General features: G+C 35.3%; 1 protein-coding gene across 2 annotated transcripts in view; it reads right to left on the minus strand.

The window, feature by feature from the left end:
* Positions 1 to 18,027, minus strand: part of LOC149421119 (uncharacterized) — a 61,475-nt gene that overhangs the window by 15,305 nt on the left and 28,143 nt on the right. For both annotated transcript variants that reach the window (XM_089635824.1, XM_089635825.1), the window contains 3 exons: positions 12,224 to 12,399; positions 3,795 to 5,277; positions 3,254 to 3,393 (listed from right to left, as the gene is read on the minus strand). In XM_089635824.1, the coding sequence (XP_089491950.1) occupies positions 3,254 to 3,393; positions 3,795 to 5,277; positions 12,224 to 12,399 (1,799 nt within the window). The remainder of the gene's footprint in view (positions 1 to 3,253; positions 3,394 to 3,794; positions 5,278 to 12,223; positions 12,400 to 18,027) is intronic.

Here is an 18,027-nt window from a genome sequence, read left to right on the forward strand (position 1 = left end):
AAGTTTGTTTAATCGCAGCCAGTTTGCCAGGCAAGCTTTAGTGCATATATAGTGAAAAAATAGTAGCGAAAAGATTTAGTGCATATACATATAGCGAAAAAAGAATTATGTTTTATATAACAAAAACGATGAACATAATACATATAAGTGCATAATAGGGTATATTATAATAATATGTAAATAAGTGCATTTTTGACTAATTGTGTTGCGTGTCAAATGAATTATTATTAATAAATTTTATAGTGGACTTCCAACATACGGTTTGCCAGGGATTGTCTAAGATCGTTAACACTCAGGCATCTGGTATATTGACCGTTATATTTCTAACACTGTCAGAAGGTAAGAAAACTTGTGTGTATTTCTGCTTTGCAATAAAATCCAAATTAACACATTTAGGTCGGGAAAGAATTGTTGCTTAACGCCGGGAAGGGTAGTTCTACCTTTTGCGACGGCCTCATTTCAATGACAGAAAAGATGGAATTATTTAATGTTTTTATATGAATATTATATACTAATCTCTTTGTAAAGGTCCCAACTATATGTAAATATTATCAAATCGTAATTCAAGTCTTCTTTTTATATTTATCTTTGTGTCTTTCGTTTACATCAGTATTTCAACAAAAGGATGGTATATTATTTGTTATTGCAATAATTCAATTCCTGGAATGAGGGTTTTTATGACCGTGAAACCCGATTCGAATCTCTATCTCTGTTCCTCCTCCACTCAACTCCTATGTGCAAGTGAGCGAGAGATGTTGGGCGTATTTAAAGAAAGCAGGTATGGGTAAATACCGATAGGCGGACCGTAATAAACATATTACAAGGATAATTGAGTTGCATTTCAAATAACATTCGATTTTCATCTTGCATTTTTATAGCTTGGCTTTGCTGAGCTACTACGTAGAATTTTTTATTAAAATAATAAGATTTAAAACAAATTTGTGCGGGAACTTTATACCTTTATTTTCGCCCGGAGACAGCATAGCACCAGCGCAAAAAAATACCCGGCCGAAATGAGTTAATGGAATATTTCTGAAAGTATCCGTAAAAGAAAAATTGTTCTTCAGAGGTGACGAAATAAGATTTCAAACTTTATTATTAGAAAAGAACATAAGTATTGTTTTTCAACCCTCCGATGGGCAACATATTTTTACCCCTTTGGATGGGCAACACGGCCTGGACAGGCCATTTAAGAGTTGGGGCCTATCAAACTAGTTTTAGATAGATATAGGAAGGGGTGCAAATATTGTGCGTTTATGAATGTGTCAATATGTTGTATTTTTATATTTCGTAAAGTTGTTAATTGAGGTATATAAATAGAGTCTACGTTCCTTTTCTTGTCAGAATTAATACATTCAAGCAAAAAATTGCACATTGGAAGCTGCGAATTTTCCTAGTTCCCCAAATTGTTTTTGAAAAACGTACAGGGTAATAATGACATTCAACAATTAAATGCACTTCACACAGACTTCAAAACTAAGTTTGAGGACATTTTGACTATGGAAATGCAACGTTGAAGAATCGGATACCATGTGAAAAGAATAATTTACTAAAAAAATAAATGATTATCACATGGGACGTTAATAACTTTAGGAAAATTCAATATTCGGCAGGCAGAGGGTCTACGGAAAAAAAATAATTTGGCAAGTGGTCTACGGGGCAAAAAAGTTTGGGAACCTCTGGTTTAGATCATATTTCTCACAATTACACTAAAGGAGATAACAAAATCTATTAGACCATTTGAGCTGTTCCCAAGAACAAATTGATTCTAACAGCTGTTTGTTAAGATATTACCTTTAATGAGGAGTTTGGTCAGAGTAAATTTTACATTTGGTGTTTGACAGGGGCATATTTTTTCTATGCAAAACATTTAAAACTTGTAATGAATCATTAAGAATGACTTTCATTGGTCGGATTTTGTTGGGTTTTACTGCACCAATGCGAAAAACGTTAATTCTGTTAAGTTTTCAATATTTCCACTTAATCCTGTTTGATTCGGTTCGTTTGATTCACCATGATGCTTTCGGGCACATTTGTAATTATTGGCTCTAGCAGGAAAGTTTCTTCTAACTCACATTCTTCCACATTATTGCCATTTGGCTGGTCCTCCGAGTTGCGTTAACAAGTCTTCAGTTCATTTGCAAACAGGCTTATATATGTAGTATATAATTTGAGAGGCGGGTATAGGTACCGCCACTCCGGGAACCATTTATTGGAGAACCAACACCACTGCCATAGGTCAACCCAAGTGGTCCACTTAGCAGGGCTGCCAGTGTTATTGGGTTCAGGTTTGTCTATCTCTTGGCGGCGGATGCGTTTTTTTTTAATGTGAATACCGCACAAGAGTCCCAACTGCTCGCAACCGTCTCGAACCAGTGAGACTATAGCATCCCCAATTGGAGTATGTTATGAGGCTGAAGGCAGTGAGCAGAGGAAGGAGATGGGGAAGATGAAGGTGGGAAGTACCTGGCTTTTCAGCTCTGGTCACCAAAGCCATTTCAAGCAACGTTTCAATTCTGAATGGTGATCTTACATTAGGGCGATACTATACGATACAATACTTGCCGCAAATATACTATATATTATTATTTATATGAGTATGTTGTGAAATAACACAAATTAATCAAATACAATTGACTTGCACATGTCGGGATTTGAACTCGTGATCTCCGGCTTGCGAGTCATACTAAGGATGTTCATCTATTTGCGTTATTGTTCTAATAAATAATTATTATTATAATAAATAATTATTGTTCTAATAAATAATTATTGTTCTAATAAATAATTATTGTTCTAATAAATAATTATTCTTCTAATAAATAATTATTGTTATAATAAATTGACTGTTCATATCAAAAAAGTGTTTTACAGTGATTTTATTGAAGCTAATTTTACTCAATTTAATCTAATTTATTTATTTGTAAGAAACAAACAGTTTTTATAATACAAAAATATATAACAAGTATGAGGTTAAATAAGGTTAAGCAAAAAAGTTTCTTGTGCTAAAGTTGGTTGTAGATAGGTAAGAAGGTAACCCTTTACCGAGCGGAAAAGGAATATAGGAAAAGGATAGGAGATACTCCTGATACATTATCATGCATTAATTTATGATTGTACAAATTACTTCAGTTCAATATTTCTGAAGGCTATTGTTAAGAATGTCGATACATATTATGAAATTGAGTGTTATACTTTGAAAATATACATATAGTAAGAAATTAAAAAAAAAAAAGTTAGTCATAAGATAAATTACCAGCCACAAAGGTTGCGAGACAATAGATTTGTCTTCATCCGGTGTTGTGACTACAGGTGCCGGAGTTGTGGAAGCCAATATTCTGGTCCAGTAGAGAGGCTTCATAGGAACGGTGGGATTAACAGGATCCTTCCTCATGGCTGAAAAGCAAACAAAATAATCAATAACTTCACATTGCCATTTAAGTCAAAGTAAAAACGGTTACATGACCAAATTGCAAATGCGTAATTTCAAATACTAATGTTACACTGGCAGAATTAAACATAGACGGAATTACATACGGACCAAATTACAAATGGAGAGACTTACACCTACTTAAATTATAAAAATTTCAAATATGAAGTTAATTTAGCAAACAATTAAACACTCTAAAATTTAAACCTATTTAAAAACAGATCTTTTTTATGTGTGTAATTCCAGTAGGTATAATTCTCCGTGTAATTCCGTCTGCGCAATTCTGGCAGTGTAATATTTACATACATTTTTGTAACATAAAAAATAAACTTCAGACTAATTTTATAGTCCAAAAACTTTTTTTTACCTGCTTTATTAGGATGCTGCCATCCTCCAACTGGTGGTGCTGGGAAAGGTATGGGAGCCATCCCTGGTGGCGGAGGTGGTCCTCCTGGAGCTGGAGGCGGGGGTGGACCTCCCATATTCATTGGAGGTGGTGGAGGACCTCCCATCCCCATCATCGGGGGTGGTGGAGGACCTCCCATTCCCATCATTGGAGGCGGTGGAGGCGGACCTCCCATTCCACTCATAGGGGGTGGAGGTGGACCTCCCATTCCGCTCATCGGAGGTGGGGGTGGTGGAGGAGGTCCATCCATACCGCTCATGGGGGGTGGAGGTGGACCCATTCCACTCATTGGGGGTGGTGGTGGACCCATGCTGGGATAAGGATCCATTCCACTCATCGGGGGTGGAGGAGGACCCATTCCACTCATAGGAGGTGGAGGTGGACCCATGCTGGGATATGGTTCCATTCCACTCATAGGAGGCGGTGGTGGAGGAGCCATTCCACTCATTGGAGGTGGAGGAGGTCCCATTGCACCCATATCCATATCCGGCATTGGTGGTGGGGGAGGGGGCGGTGGACCAGCCACTGCAGAAGAAGGAGTTGGACTTTTAACGGCTGCGGGAACTGACGATTGATTGTTTTCGGACAGAGGAGGCGGGGGAGAAAAGGTACCGCTTTCGGGATTCGCATTCTCGAATGGAATGGTCAAGTCTTCCGGAAAAGGTGGCGGTGGCAATGAAGGGTAGTTCAATTCAGAATCCGTGTCCGGCATTGGCGGAGGTGAGGGGGTGAGGCAAGTAGCAGGTGGGATAGACTTGGCATCTGAATTAACACTGTGAGAGCTATTGGCTAATGATGACGGATCTTTCTGCTTTTCACTTCTTGACGTACAAAATTCATCATAAGATTTGATGAAAGTTTGAGAAGATATCATATCAGTAGACGCGGAAACATCATCATTATTATAAAAAGGTTCTGCCCTTTCAAATTTCCCAAAGACGTCAATATCATTCTTTTCCGGTAAGCTCTTCTCTGAATCGTTCAATTGTATTTTTGGTTCGGTTTTCTTTTCCATGATGGGAGATCCAAAGTCTCTTAAAGCGTTTTGGGTCAAGTTTTGAATATCTCCCATAGTTTTGTATCTATCTATCTCGGTAAGAAGTGAATTCACTAGATCTTCCAGTTCTCTAATTCGTAAAGCGTTAATATATGGCTCTCTGTCTTCTGCATTCTTATTATTCATTAACGTGGCATCTTGTCCTATTCTTAAATTAATGGCTTCATTTACAACTTTTTGTTCTTCGCAATCCTTGACTTTGTTCGATAAGTTTTCTATGTTTAGGTTGAGTTTCTTTTTTCTAGAGTTGGGAGTCATTGGATCAGGTGGTTTTTGATTGTGTGGGATGTCTTGTACTGGAGGCCATGAGACCGTCTGTATTCTCCCGGGAGTGGCGGGAGGAGCGACGGGGGCCTCAGTGTGTGCCCAGTAATACATCAAGTCAGGCTGAAAGACAAGAACAAAGTAAATAATATAACCATGAAAGAATTAAAGCCTTATACTACTAAAAGGTCCGACTTGGGAAATAACTGAATTCTTGGGTTGAGGCAAAAAAAAATCGTATATCATTTTCCTGTGCATATTTTTCATTAGCCTAAGCCTCCAGCGTTGCCCGGAATTAACACAGGGTTTTTCGAAATTAGATATAGGCAGTTATTTTCCTCTTATTTTGAATGTCCGTGTGCAATTTTAAGAGGGGTGGGTGGTTTTTAGAAATCTCGTGTAGACTTCCCCCAATTTCGAATGTCAAGTGTGCAAAATTTGATCAACCTCAGAATAAAACTGAAGATTTGTTTAAATTTTTGTCTATTCAATATTTGTTTTGGTAAAGTTTTACCATAGGGACTTGGTTGTAATGTGCGTAATTACCAAAATAATACATCCTAATTTCAACCAAGTTTTTGAAATTCTTTTAATTACTAAACTGAAACTAACAACCTATTTTGTATTAAATATAAAATAGGGTCTTAGGTCGGGTTTGTAATGAAACAGGGATTTTGACTAAAGTAAATAGAAGCAACTTTTTTTTCTTTTTCTTTAATCTTTAGAATCTTTTAGTAACATGGAGAAGGAAACTTGCTTAACCCTCCTCTTGTTCTCGACACACGTCACTAACCTTTTTTGCATGCTTCATACGCATTTCCTAAACTACCTTCCTAAAGCCCCTCTCATTTTTCTTCCTTCGTGGCTTACTTTTACTAATAGTCTCTCACCTAAAGTTGTGGTTATTTTAAGTTATGGAAAGACTGTAATTTGTTTGTGTGGTAACCCCTATTCTTTTGAAAGTAGAGTGAGCGACTCAAACATTAAACTAAATTTATATTTAACTAATCTTCCTACCCTGTTCTGATTTCGTTTCTAGTCATGAATTATAACTAATTCTTCTACCATAGTCTTTTGAATGGAGTTCAAATAACCCGCTATAAACACAAATAAAGCAATATTAACATTTGACATACATTAGATTATCAATAAGCCTCTCAGTTTTTCAATTGAAGAACTCTTTGTCTGCAAACTCCATCTAACATACAAGTTTTATATCATTGTTAGTAAACACTAAATTTTATTGGAAGGAAAATTGGTTCAAACTGAGTTGGCTCCTCCTTCACCAAGGTAATTCTGGTGGATAGTAATACGAACAAAGCAATCAATCTCCACATATCCTGGATAGTTCAAAGGCCGGTTTACGTCCACTTTGACGGATGACCTTGCTACGATGACATCCCTTCTAACGCCGGAGGAGAGACAAACTAGGTCTTATACTAATTCCAAAATAACCCCAACTTCCTTCACCTCCAGGATTATCTCTACTCGACTCATTCAAGAAGAAGAATGTCCATTTCGTCTCTTGTCACAACACTACTCGCGAAAGTGTTATATGTTTTTGCATTGGCTATTGCCAATACATATACCACCTCCAGAGAATATTGCAATTTCGACCCTCGCGAATTTGCATTTTCCTCTAGGTGGATGCTGCCATGATATGCGATGACACTGTTCCTAGGACGTTAAGTTGTGTGCTTATGATCCGCGATACCTAACCCGTCGGGTAGGTATAAATGGTTAGGAATTACTGTTTCAGCGTATGTCTTTATTGAATTACTCATTTCTCATAGGTATAAGACAACTGACGTCCATAGGTAGGTATTTGGATTTTTATCGTGTTGGTATTATTTTGATTTCTAGCGTGTACATATAGCACACATGAATATGCCTACTGTGATTTGGTATGAAGAAAAATGTTTTGAAAAACTGCCATACTGGGATATTTTGTTTACATTCGAATTCATAACAGCTGGGATACTTGGATGGATACTGTTTGTTTATTAACCGTTCCGGGAGTAAGTTACGTAATGCTGGCCGTGCTCTGGGGAGTGAGTTTTTTTTACATAAATAAATAAATAAAAGCTTTTGATTAAATTTTGTAATATACCCGAAAGCACTGAAACGACTGCGGCCAACAAATTAATAGATGACAAAAACAAGGTAACGGTTTTAATCTCTGCTCTCGATGATACCGCAAACCGTGATATGCTACGTGTTTACCGCATTGGAAAACCAAGTGTTGAAAAACCAAGGTCCCTTAAAATAGAATTAAATAACTCCACAACATCCAGAACATTACTAAGTAAACGTCATCTTTTAAAAAACAACACAAGGATATACCCCGATGCTACAATTTTTCAACAAAAACATCTAAAAAATCTAAGAGAAGAACTGGAAAAACGAAAGACAAATGGCGAAAATGATATTACTATAAAATATGTAAACGGAAACCCTAAAATAGTGCAAACACCGCCAAAAAACGATGCAAACTCAAGATATACTACCAGAACGCGCGGGGACTACGCACCAAATTAAATGAACTACGTTCTACAATATCGCTACACCATTACGACGTATATGTGCTGACAGAAACTTGGCTCGACTCGGAAATAAAATCAACAGAACTCGGACTCAACAACTACAAAATTTTTCGCTGCGATAGAAACTCTAAATCCAGTTCCAAAACAAGGGGAGGCGGAGTACTAATTGCAATAAAGAAGAAATTGATGTCAAGAAAACTCAAAACAAAAAATAATACACTCGAACAACTATTTGTACAAATTGATACCACTGTAGAAAAGATAATAATTGCAACTTTATACACACCGCCACTATCTGATGCCGGAAACTATCGAAGCCACAGCGAAGACGTTGAAAATCTACTCTACAAATATCCTAACTCTAAAATTATTATTCTCGGGGATTACAACCTCCCTAACCTAAAATGGAAAACAAGTGATAGTGGTTTCATTGTTAATGAAAGTCAAAATGATCGTGCACGTGAGATTTTAGATATGACAAATTTTTTAAATCTTTTACAACATAACTTTATATACAACATAAATGATCGCTTACTAGATCTAGCAATATCAAATTATCCTAAATTGTTCATTGAGAAATGTAATGATCCTCTGTTACCTGTTGATAACCATCACCCCCCTCTTTATATTAAGTTAAATATATGTGGCGTCGAGCCGAAACCCGTTGAAAAAACTCTCAACTACAAAAAAGCAGATTTTGAATCTATAAATTCTCATCTTTCGCATGTTGACTGGTCTTTTTTGTCTGATGTTAATACTGACGATTCCTTAGAAAATCTATATTCAATATTCTCCACCACTATCAAATCATATGTACCACTATTTACTCCTAAAAAACATACATATCCAACTTACTTCTCATCAGAACTAATAGCCTCACTACAACAAAAAAAAATACTTCATAAAAAATTCAAAAAAACTCTGAAGAAAATCGACTATACAAATTTCAGTGAAAGTAGGAAAAAATGCAAAGATCTCTCTAAAATCTGTTATAAAACATATATAAATTCTATCGATAACACAGCCTTAAACTCGAACAATCTCTGGAAATTTATTAAAAAAATAAACAACGACAGCACAGACTATCCTCCAGAAATGCACATGGACGACAAATACGCCAACAATACGCAAGACATTGTAAATCTTTTTTCTGACTTCTTTAAAAATGTTTATGATGATGAAACACTAGAAGAAAATATTCATTCATACACATTCAAAAAAACCACACATTTAACAGACTGCTACATCACCGAAGAATCTTGCAAAAAAAAATTAAATTCCTTAGACATAAACAAGTCTGCAGGCCCGGACACCATCCCGCCAATTTTCCTAAAACAGTGCTCCTCCGTATTGTCTAAACCACTAACCATTTTATTTAACCACCTACTATCCTCTGGATATTTTCCCGTCTACTGGAAATCCAGCTATATTATTCCAATATTTAAAAAAGGTGACGAGACTGACATTTCAAACTATCGACCAATATGCATACAATCTGTATTACCCAAAATCTTTGAATCTTTAGTTTTGGAAGAAATATATCCTACACTAACAAAATTAATAAATGACAAACAACATGGCTTCATTAGAGGTAGATCAACTACAACAAATTTACTACTGTTTCAAAACTATATATTGGAGTCTTTTTCTAAAAATAAACAAGTTGACTGTATATATACTGATTTTTCGAAAGCCTTTGATAAAGTGTCTCACAAAGTACTGATCCAAAAACTTCATGCTATAGGAATCAGAGCAAATATGTTAAGCTGGTTAAGTAGCTACATATCTGGTAGAACTTTACTTGTTAAAATAAAATCTTTTTTATCTAAACCATTTTTGGCCACTAGTGGCGTACCGCAAGGTAGTCATATTGGCCCAATTTTATTTATTGTTTTTATAAATGACATAGTCAACTGCTTTGAAAATGTCAATGTACTGCTATTCGCCGACGATATTAAATTATATAAAGAAATAACCTCATTAAACGACTGTCAAGTTCTTCAATCTAATATAGACATGCTAAATAAGTGGTGTTCACAAAACAATTTATATTTAAATGTAGAAAAATGCAAAATTTTGACCTTTTCCAGAAAAAAAACATCACAATTTTTTGGCTATTCAATAAATAAAACAAATTTAGAAAGAGTAAAGGAAATGCGAGATCTTGGCATAATAATGGATGAGAAACTAGACTTTACGGCCCACATTCAACAAACTGTGAATAAGGGTATGAAAACATTAGGTTTTATATTAAGAACAATTAAAAACTTTAAATCTTTACAAATCATAAAACTATTGTACATATCCCTTGTTAGAAGCCTGATAGAACATAACTCCATAGTTTGGTCACCCTTCTACAATGTACATATTCATAATGTTGAAAGAATTCAAAGAAAATTTCTACGCTTCGTCAATTTTAAACTTAACATCCCTTTAGAACACATAAATTACCAGTCATTATTGAATCATTTAAATATTCCGACATTAGAAAACAGAAGAAAAATAAACGACCTAACCTTTTTATAAAAATTATTGAACTCTAAATTCGATTGTTGTGAACTCCTGCATTTAATAAATCTACACATACCTACACGAACAACTAGGCAAATATCAACATTTTACATACATACATCTCATTCCAACTATAGTTTTCACTCTCCAATACAACGTTTACACAGTCTTGGTAACAAATACTTAAATAATATAAATGTATTTGACAATAATTTGAACTTGGCCAACTTTAAACGGAGTATGTGCGAACTATTTTTACATACTTTGTAAACTATTGTTATCAACTAATTTTATACCTTCTTATTAACATTATCGTTGATTTGGAGGATTTTGGCAAATTTTATATTTTTTGTCGCACTTATTTGCACTCTATCATACCTAATTTTTTAAACTCTTATATTTTATGTAACCTATATTTTGCTAAATCTGACATTTTTATATGTAATCTATATGTATTTTTTTTATATAAAATGTATAGCTAAAAAAATAAAGATGTACATTATTATATGTAAAAGCCCTATGGGCGTTTAAATGAAATAAAAAAAATAAAAATAAAAAAAAAAAATTTATGATAGTATGCAAAATAAATAACAGCCGATATCTGTCGATAATGATGTAAAATGTTTAAAATTGGTGTAAAGTTACGAAATAAGCCCGTAGATGGCAGTACGATGCATATTTACAGAATATGAATATGCGACCCCTGTCTTCCATAGCCGTCCATACTCCTTTGGCAAAAGTGTGTACCGTCGTTCATTAGCGTCTGTACTCCCGGAAAGGTTAAGGGCCTTGATCTCATAAAATTTATATTTTGTTATCAGTGAAACATATTGATATCTCACTATCATATTTTTTTAAATTTTCTCCACAAAGGAGGAAAAAAAAATCTCAGGGCTTAAGTCATCTTTGGGTAACTGTGTAGAGGGGTGTTTTTAAGGAATGGAAGTAGGGGAAGTTCTGGGAATGAAAAGGTATGAGGGGTGGGTAGGAATCTGGGGGTCAGGAGTGACAGACATATGAATCCATCCCTCCCACTGCGGTGCAAGGCGATGGATTAAGTTGGATATGGATTGGACACGGTTATATCTATTTATGCCGGTTTTAAAAAAAATTAATATTAACTGTTTATTTTGGGAAACCAGAACGCTTTCGGTTTATGAAAAAGAAACCGAAATGCCCACCTCTTGTTGGCACTACCATCAAATGTCGCATTGAATTTACTTTTGCTAACAACTTTCAAAATAGCCACCAACTGAAAACGGTTGCTTATGTTAATTTTAACAAAAAATGAATTTCAATCCATCATGCTCCATTTCCAGTACCTTAAATAGTTGTTTCTTACCATAAAGTGCGTCACAGATATCAGCGCACAATGCTGCACGGCCACAATCGACACGAGAATTAGGTGGCTTGATACAGTGATGCGGCCACACATTGCTAGCTGACCTAAGCCACGACAACGCCTATTTTCGTCACAGCAGTCTTAGAGTGTTGAAGAAGGCGAATTTGATAAATTAGTGAAAATATTTACATATTTAGTGACAATATTTCAATTTGTCTTTATGAGCGTGGGAAGAAACATGGCCGCCGTGGACTAGCAATGTGGATACAGCTTCGCTCGGCCGGCGAATCCACTGCAATCCACGCCTGTTCCTCTAACGTCACACATCCACGCTGCCGTGCGTAGCGTGCGCGTGGCCCGCTATGTGTTGATATGTATGGTAGTTCATAGTGAACAAAGTTAAACCACGTGTTAAATATAGCCGTGCACAGCTATCTGTGGCGGGCTTAATTAAGTTGAGACGAAGTATTATTTCCATAATGTAAGAGTATTAAGAACGAGTCTGAATAGTAAAACTATACCATCACGTAAACTAATATAGGCTAATTAAAGTTGATTAAAGAAAATCATCCCTCCCCCTCATCCTGTTCTGAAAAAATTTTAGGTTAGGTAAGGTTGGGTTAGGTTAAGTCAGTTTTAGTCAGGTTAAGTTAAGGTTAGGGGAGCCACTCACCCGGAAGATGGCCTCGGTAGGAGCGTCCTTGTCGGGGATCTGACGCAGCACACCGGCAGCGAGCAGGTGTGTGCAGTACTGCGAGCCCAGGATGCGCAGGTCCTGCCCCGACAGCACGGCGCGCAGGTAGTGCTCCTCCGCGAAGGCGGACACGAACCAGTTCACCAACATTTGACCTAAACACAAGAATACAGTGAAGTCAGTATTTCAGAATACAAGTAGATGCATGCTAATAATCCTAGAGATCTGGTTGTACAAACAAGGCGCATAATTTATATTATAATAGCATGTGCAAGGCAGGTTAACAGTGACACTAATTAATAAAATTCATTAAAATAAACGAACAAAAAATATTTGAAAAATTATATTAAGACGCTATATGTACATTTTATTCTAAAAACACTTTGGATCAGTTAGATAATGATGAAAAGTAAATATTTCAGTTTCCGGAAAGGAAAAAAAATGCACTTTGATAGCCATATTGTTAAAAAAAATTAATAATTCAACGTCTTTTCTTCACGCCATGTTTTGACATATTAATATAAAAATGTTTTTTTTTTTTAATTAAACCCAAACTAAGAACTTAAAAACCTATTTTTGGATCATAGGTTCATATTTTGGCTTAAATAAGAGAATGAAAAAACTGACCTTAAAACATTAACATCAATAACAATCATATGAAAAATCGATTTTAATATTAACGAAATAACTATAAAAATACATTATTTTCCATTTCCGGAAACTGAAATACTTATTTTACATTATTATCTAACTGATACAAAGTGTGTTTTCTATTAGATGTACACATTTACCGTGTCCCTATTTTCTGTATATTTACCATAATATTTTCCGAGTACACCCCTGTTCCATTTGAAATTGTGCTAGAACATGCGCCGGTCACCTGTGACCTTAGAATCTGACGTCACTTTATACAGGGTGAAACAGCACGAAACCGAAAGATTTTAACGAGGTTTTCCCGAACACATTTGGAGTCAAAAAAAATTTACTGTCGTTTTGCTATCTGATGAAGTTTTTATCAATAAAAACGAAATATTATCACACCACGCCACTGATCACATTACCACACATCGCAAAGAATCATGTGATACGTGCTCTGTCTCCTATTTTTTTTTAACATTAACCCATTCCACTAATTGGGAGTGGTGGTGGACCCATTCCACTCATAGGAGGGCTTATGTTATATTTGGGGATGCTGTGTGGAGGGTCTTTGTTTAAGGAAATGAATGAGAGGAAGTTCTGGGAAGGAAAAAGGTATGGGTAAGTAGGAACAGGGTAGTAGGTAAAGGGATGGGTAGGAATCTAGGGATCAGAATATCCAGGAGTAGCGGATGTATTGCTGGAATGTGATGGAATATAACGTCAACGTGTGACGGAAAAATATATATTTCTGTTTTCAAATTAATAAATATGATGCGCCCTACAGGTGATTTTTCACAAAAACGGCGCTGTACAAATCATCCAAATATTATTAATATTATAATGTACATTTTACTCCAAATATGCTCAAGAATCGCTGTTAAAATTTTTCAGGTATGTGCCAACACCCTGTATATTGAAGTCGGGTACGATAATACGTATTTTCTCAAAATTGTTGGCTATACAGACACACACAGGGTGTATCGGCACTAACCCGACAAACTTTAACCAGCTATTCCTTAGCACATTTGGAGTAAAAAATGTTATGGGCACTTTGCTGTCCGGTAGCATTTTTTTCAATTAAAAACAAAAAAATTAAAAATTTCTACACTACATCACTGTCATTGGCATTGCTTTTCGTGTTCAACAGCTGTTATAAGCAAGTATGTCGAAAAGCATCTTCGCTCTTTCGCACACAATACATAATAATAGTTAAAAATGAGACGAATGGTGCCGTGCCATTTCGTTGTGATTGTAAAAGTGCGCCAATATAGGTACACACGTGCATTATTCAACGGAATTCGAATAAAATATTGCCAGACGGGTTTTCAAACTTTGACAAAGGATAAAACAGTGGTGACATGTGGTGAAAATATGAATAATATTTTTTTATTAAAAAAAACGTTACCGGACAGCAAAGTGCAAATAAGATTTTTTACTCCAAATATGCTAAGGAATAGCTGGTTAAAGTTTGTCGGGTACGTGCCGATACACCCTGTATAGTTAGTTACACGGTACAGATAGGAGATAATTTTTATCGTATTATGTTAAAAAAGTCCCTTTTTTTAAATATTACCTCAAAATTGACAATTCCCGAAAGCGTCAATTTTTGTTGTTTATTTAAAGCACAGACATAGGAATTAATAGACGAGAAGATAATGGCGAGGGGTAAAATCAACTGTTGAAGAACGAAGGGAGTGAAGCTGACTGTGATTCGTCAATAAATCAATCTGACAGTAAATAGGCATCTCGCATTATAATATCACCATTTACTTCTTAAAAGTAAAATCTGCTTTTGAATGAATAGACATTTTTACATGGGAGCGCAAATTACTCGCCACGTTATGAACAAATTTGCGAAGTCCAAATTCGGCAAAAAAATTTGGTTCTATTTTCAGAATCGAATATTTCGTTTAAGTATTTAGTTAAGACACTTTTATAAATGTTCATAATTTACTTCCTAGCAACCAACCAGCTTTGTGTTTCGCGTCCAGACGTTTCTCGATGTGATAGTAACAACTGATTCATATTATACGATGTGAATATGCTTAAAATAAAGTAAAATAATGCTTATATATGGAATGTAATACGACAATTGGGTTTATTCTCTTTTTCACATCTATTTTTACAAGTTTTCATAGTACAAGTCAACATTTTGCCGTGTTATTTCGTAAAATGAATCGATGATGCCTCGACCATAGTTCGCACAAGAATGATGACGTCACGTTTTCAAATTTCACTTGAGGCCATACGCGAGCACAGCCGGCTCCAATGGAACCGGTATGGGGAGTGGGGATAATACGCTTTTAATCACTTAGGGCAGGTCTACTAATATTCATATGTCTATGATTTAAAGTAAAGATATAATTAGGGGGCGCATTTCCAAGTGTGTGCTCGGCGCTAAAATGGCTGGTTCCGGCCCTGTGTAAACCGTTAACACATAGGGTACGATGATAACAATTCCTGCAGGTACCTACATGCAGCATTATGCAAAAGTTTCGCAACGAGTAGCGAGAATTTCGCTGTTCACGACCGCCCACGGTACTTCATCCAGTGCGCCGTTAAACGTCGGTGCTTCAGAATCACAGAGGCCTATCTCATACACGAGACTAGCGGATATAAGCCCCTGCGATACTAAGCCCGCGGTAGGTACCTCCGACTATTTTCCAATCGCCCTCGCTTACAGAACACAAGAAATCGCACACACTTTTTGAATACAAGATATTCGAAATTTAAATTTAAATCACCCATACAATTAAATCTCCTATTTTGATAACACCCGTCATAAATACACGACAGCAATAATATTATTGTAATTTATTTTGTCGTAACATTAAACGTTTGTCCCATTTTTATCAGAACAAACAAAACTAAGCGCCAACAATAATTTCGATTAGAAAATATTCCCGGATTCTGACATTTTCCAGTGCCTACGTATTTCCAGTATCCAATTAGTTTCAGGTATAATTGACTACTCATTGACATGTTTTTCCAATGATACACAAGAAACGTGGATAGATACTAGATTCAAATGGGCACCTTCAATGATATAAACATAAACAAACATGAACAAACACTTGCAGAGTGATCTGAAAAGAAAACATCTTTGAATAGGGTACTTTATTTGCGTCTATAGAATTCGGATGTATCCAATAACTAGAACAGCCGTTAGTAGTTGAAACATGAGAATTAAATGAATGAAACGAAAATACTTCGTTTTGAGTCACTTTATTGATATATTTTTATGTCTACCGGTTTCGCATCATCAGGACTGTTATAAAAATAATGCTATCAAATACAGAAGTACACACACATATATATATATATATACTTATTATCAAAAAACAAAGGGACAAACTTCTAAATTAAGTCTTTAACCTATTCCATTTTTATGTAGGACTTTAATTCCTGTATCACGGTTAAGAAAAACCTGAACTAGTTAAGCATCTTAAGATTCGTGGAACATTTAATTAATAAATATCATCCTTTTAATATAATATAAGAATTATAAAAACATATAATTAACATAATATACACCACAGTAAAATAACAAAAGATTAGCCCTCTTATACATATAGACCAAGGATACGTAATTCCAATCTAAAAAATCAACACGTAAAATTTAAGGTTTTTTTGTTGCAATTTTAGAATAAAAATTATTATAAAATTAAAATTATTTTAAAATTAAAATTATTTTCAAATTAAAATTATTTTAAAATTAAAATTATTTTAAAATTAAAATTATTTTAAAATTAAATTTATTTTAAAATTAAAATTATTTTCAAATTAAAATTATTTTCAAAATAAAATTATTTCAAATTAAAATTATTTTCAAATTAGAATTATTTTAAAATTAAAATTATTTTCAAATTAAAATTACAGAGGATTGAACCATCCTACCCAGGAACTGGAGTCGACAACTCTATCAACGTCGCCAAATGGGTAGGGCCGACATTTACTTCCTGCTGTAATGTCATCCGATTTCAGAGGAATGCGTATACGCCCGCGTGTGTGTAAAAATTGATAAAATGCATTGTCATCGACAGCGAATCTATCTGCTGAGTGTTCAGCTCGATAGGATGTCGGGAAGTGGGTTAATTTCCGCTTTCCATATTTGCACTCATCCAAAACAAATATTTTTACTACAATACATCAATTTTAACAGATGTATTTAAAAATATACTTATTTTTTTGTTGGACTGAGGATTGAACCTACCTCCCCAAGGACTGGCTGTTAACTGCTGTGAATTAGTAGGTAAATTTCCACTCCCAATATTATGCATCCATACATTCATTCGAGAAAATAAAATCACAATTCAAATAGATCAACCTGTAAAACAAAATGTTTTTTTATACTATAAGACATATAAAATTTAAAAACATAACAAAAAAATGGTTTGATTGAGGATTGAGCCATCCTACTCAGGAACTGGAGTCGACAACTCTAACTCGCCAAATGCCGATCGAGTAGCACCGATATTTATTTCGTTTATTAACTTATGTAATGTCGTCCGCTTTCAGAGATATACGTGTATGTCCGCGTGTGTACGCGTGATTGCCACCAAAAGTTGATCGACAACGAGTCTTTCTGTCGAGTTTCAGCTTGATTGGATGTCGGGAAGTGGGTTAATTTACGCTTCCATGATTTGCATTCAAACATTACCGAAAACAAAAGTGAAAAAAGGATCTGAGCAGTATCTGAATATTCGTAAAAACGGTTAAAAAACCAAACTGACTTCAAATTGTAAAAGTGTAACTATATTGCGACAAAATTTTCAGTTTTGTAAACAAACCGGAACTTTTGTTCTTTGTAGATAACCCGATTTGTGATTTGTATATAAGTTTACGCTGCCAGCAATTTACGCGTCATTGTAAAAATGACTAATAATTCGTAAACAGATTTTATTTTCGCGGACTAATTGGTAACATTAGGGTACGTATACATTTGCGAACTGAAACGCGAACCGTACCACGAATTACGGGAAAGGAACGAATCAACTGCAAGAAGCGTTTCGCGCCATTTGCGGTTGCTACGTTTCTTTCCCATAAGTTGAGGTTCAGTTCGGCAGTTCGGCTCGCGGATGTATACGTAGCATTACAATGCGAGTTGCCTGTATACTGTCAGATTCATTTAATGACAAATCAGA

This window comes from Hesperophylax consimilis, chromosome 9 (genome assembly GCF_061612785.1).
Source record: "Hesperophylax consimilis isolate HC1 chromosome 9, BYU_Hcon_1.0, whole genome shotgun sequence".
NCBI lineage: Eukaryota > Metazoa > Arthropoda > Insecta > Trichoptera > Limnephilidae > Hesperophylax > Hesperophylax consimilis.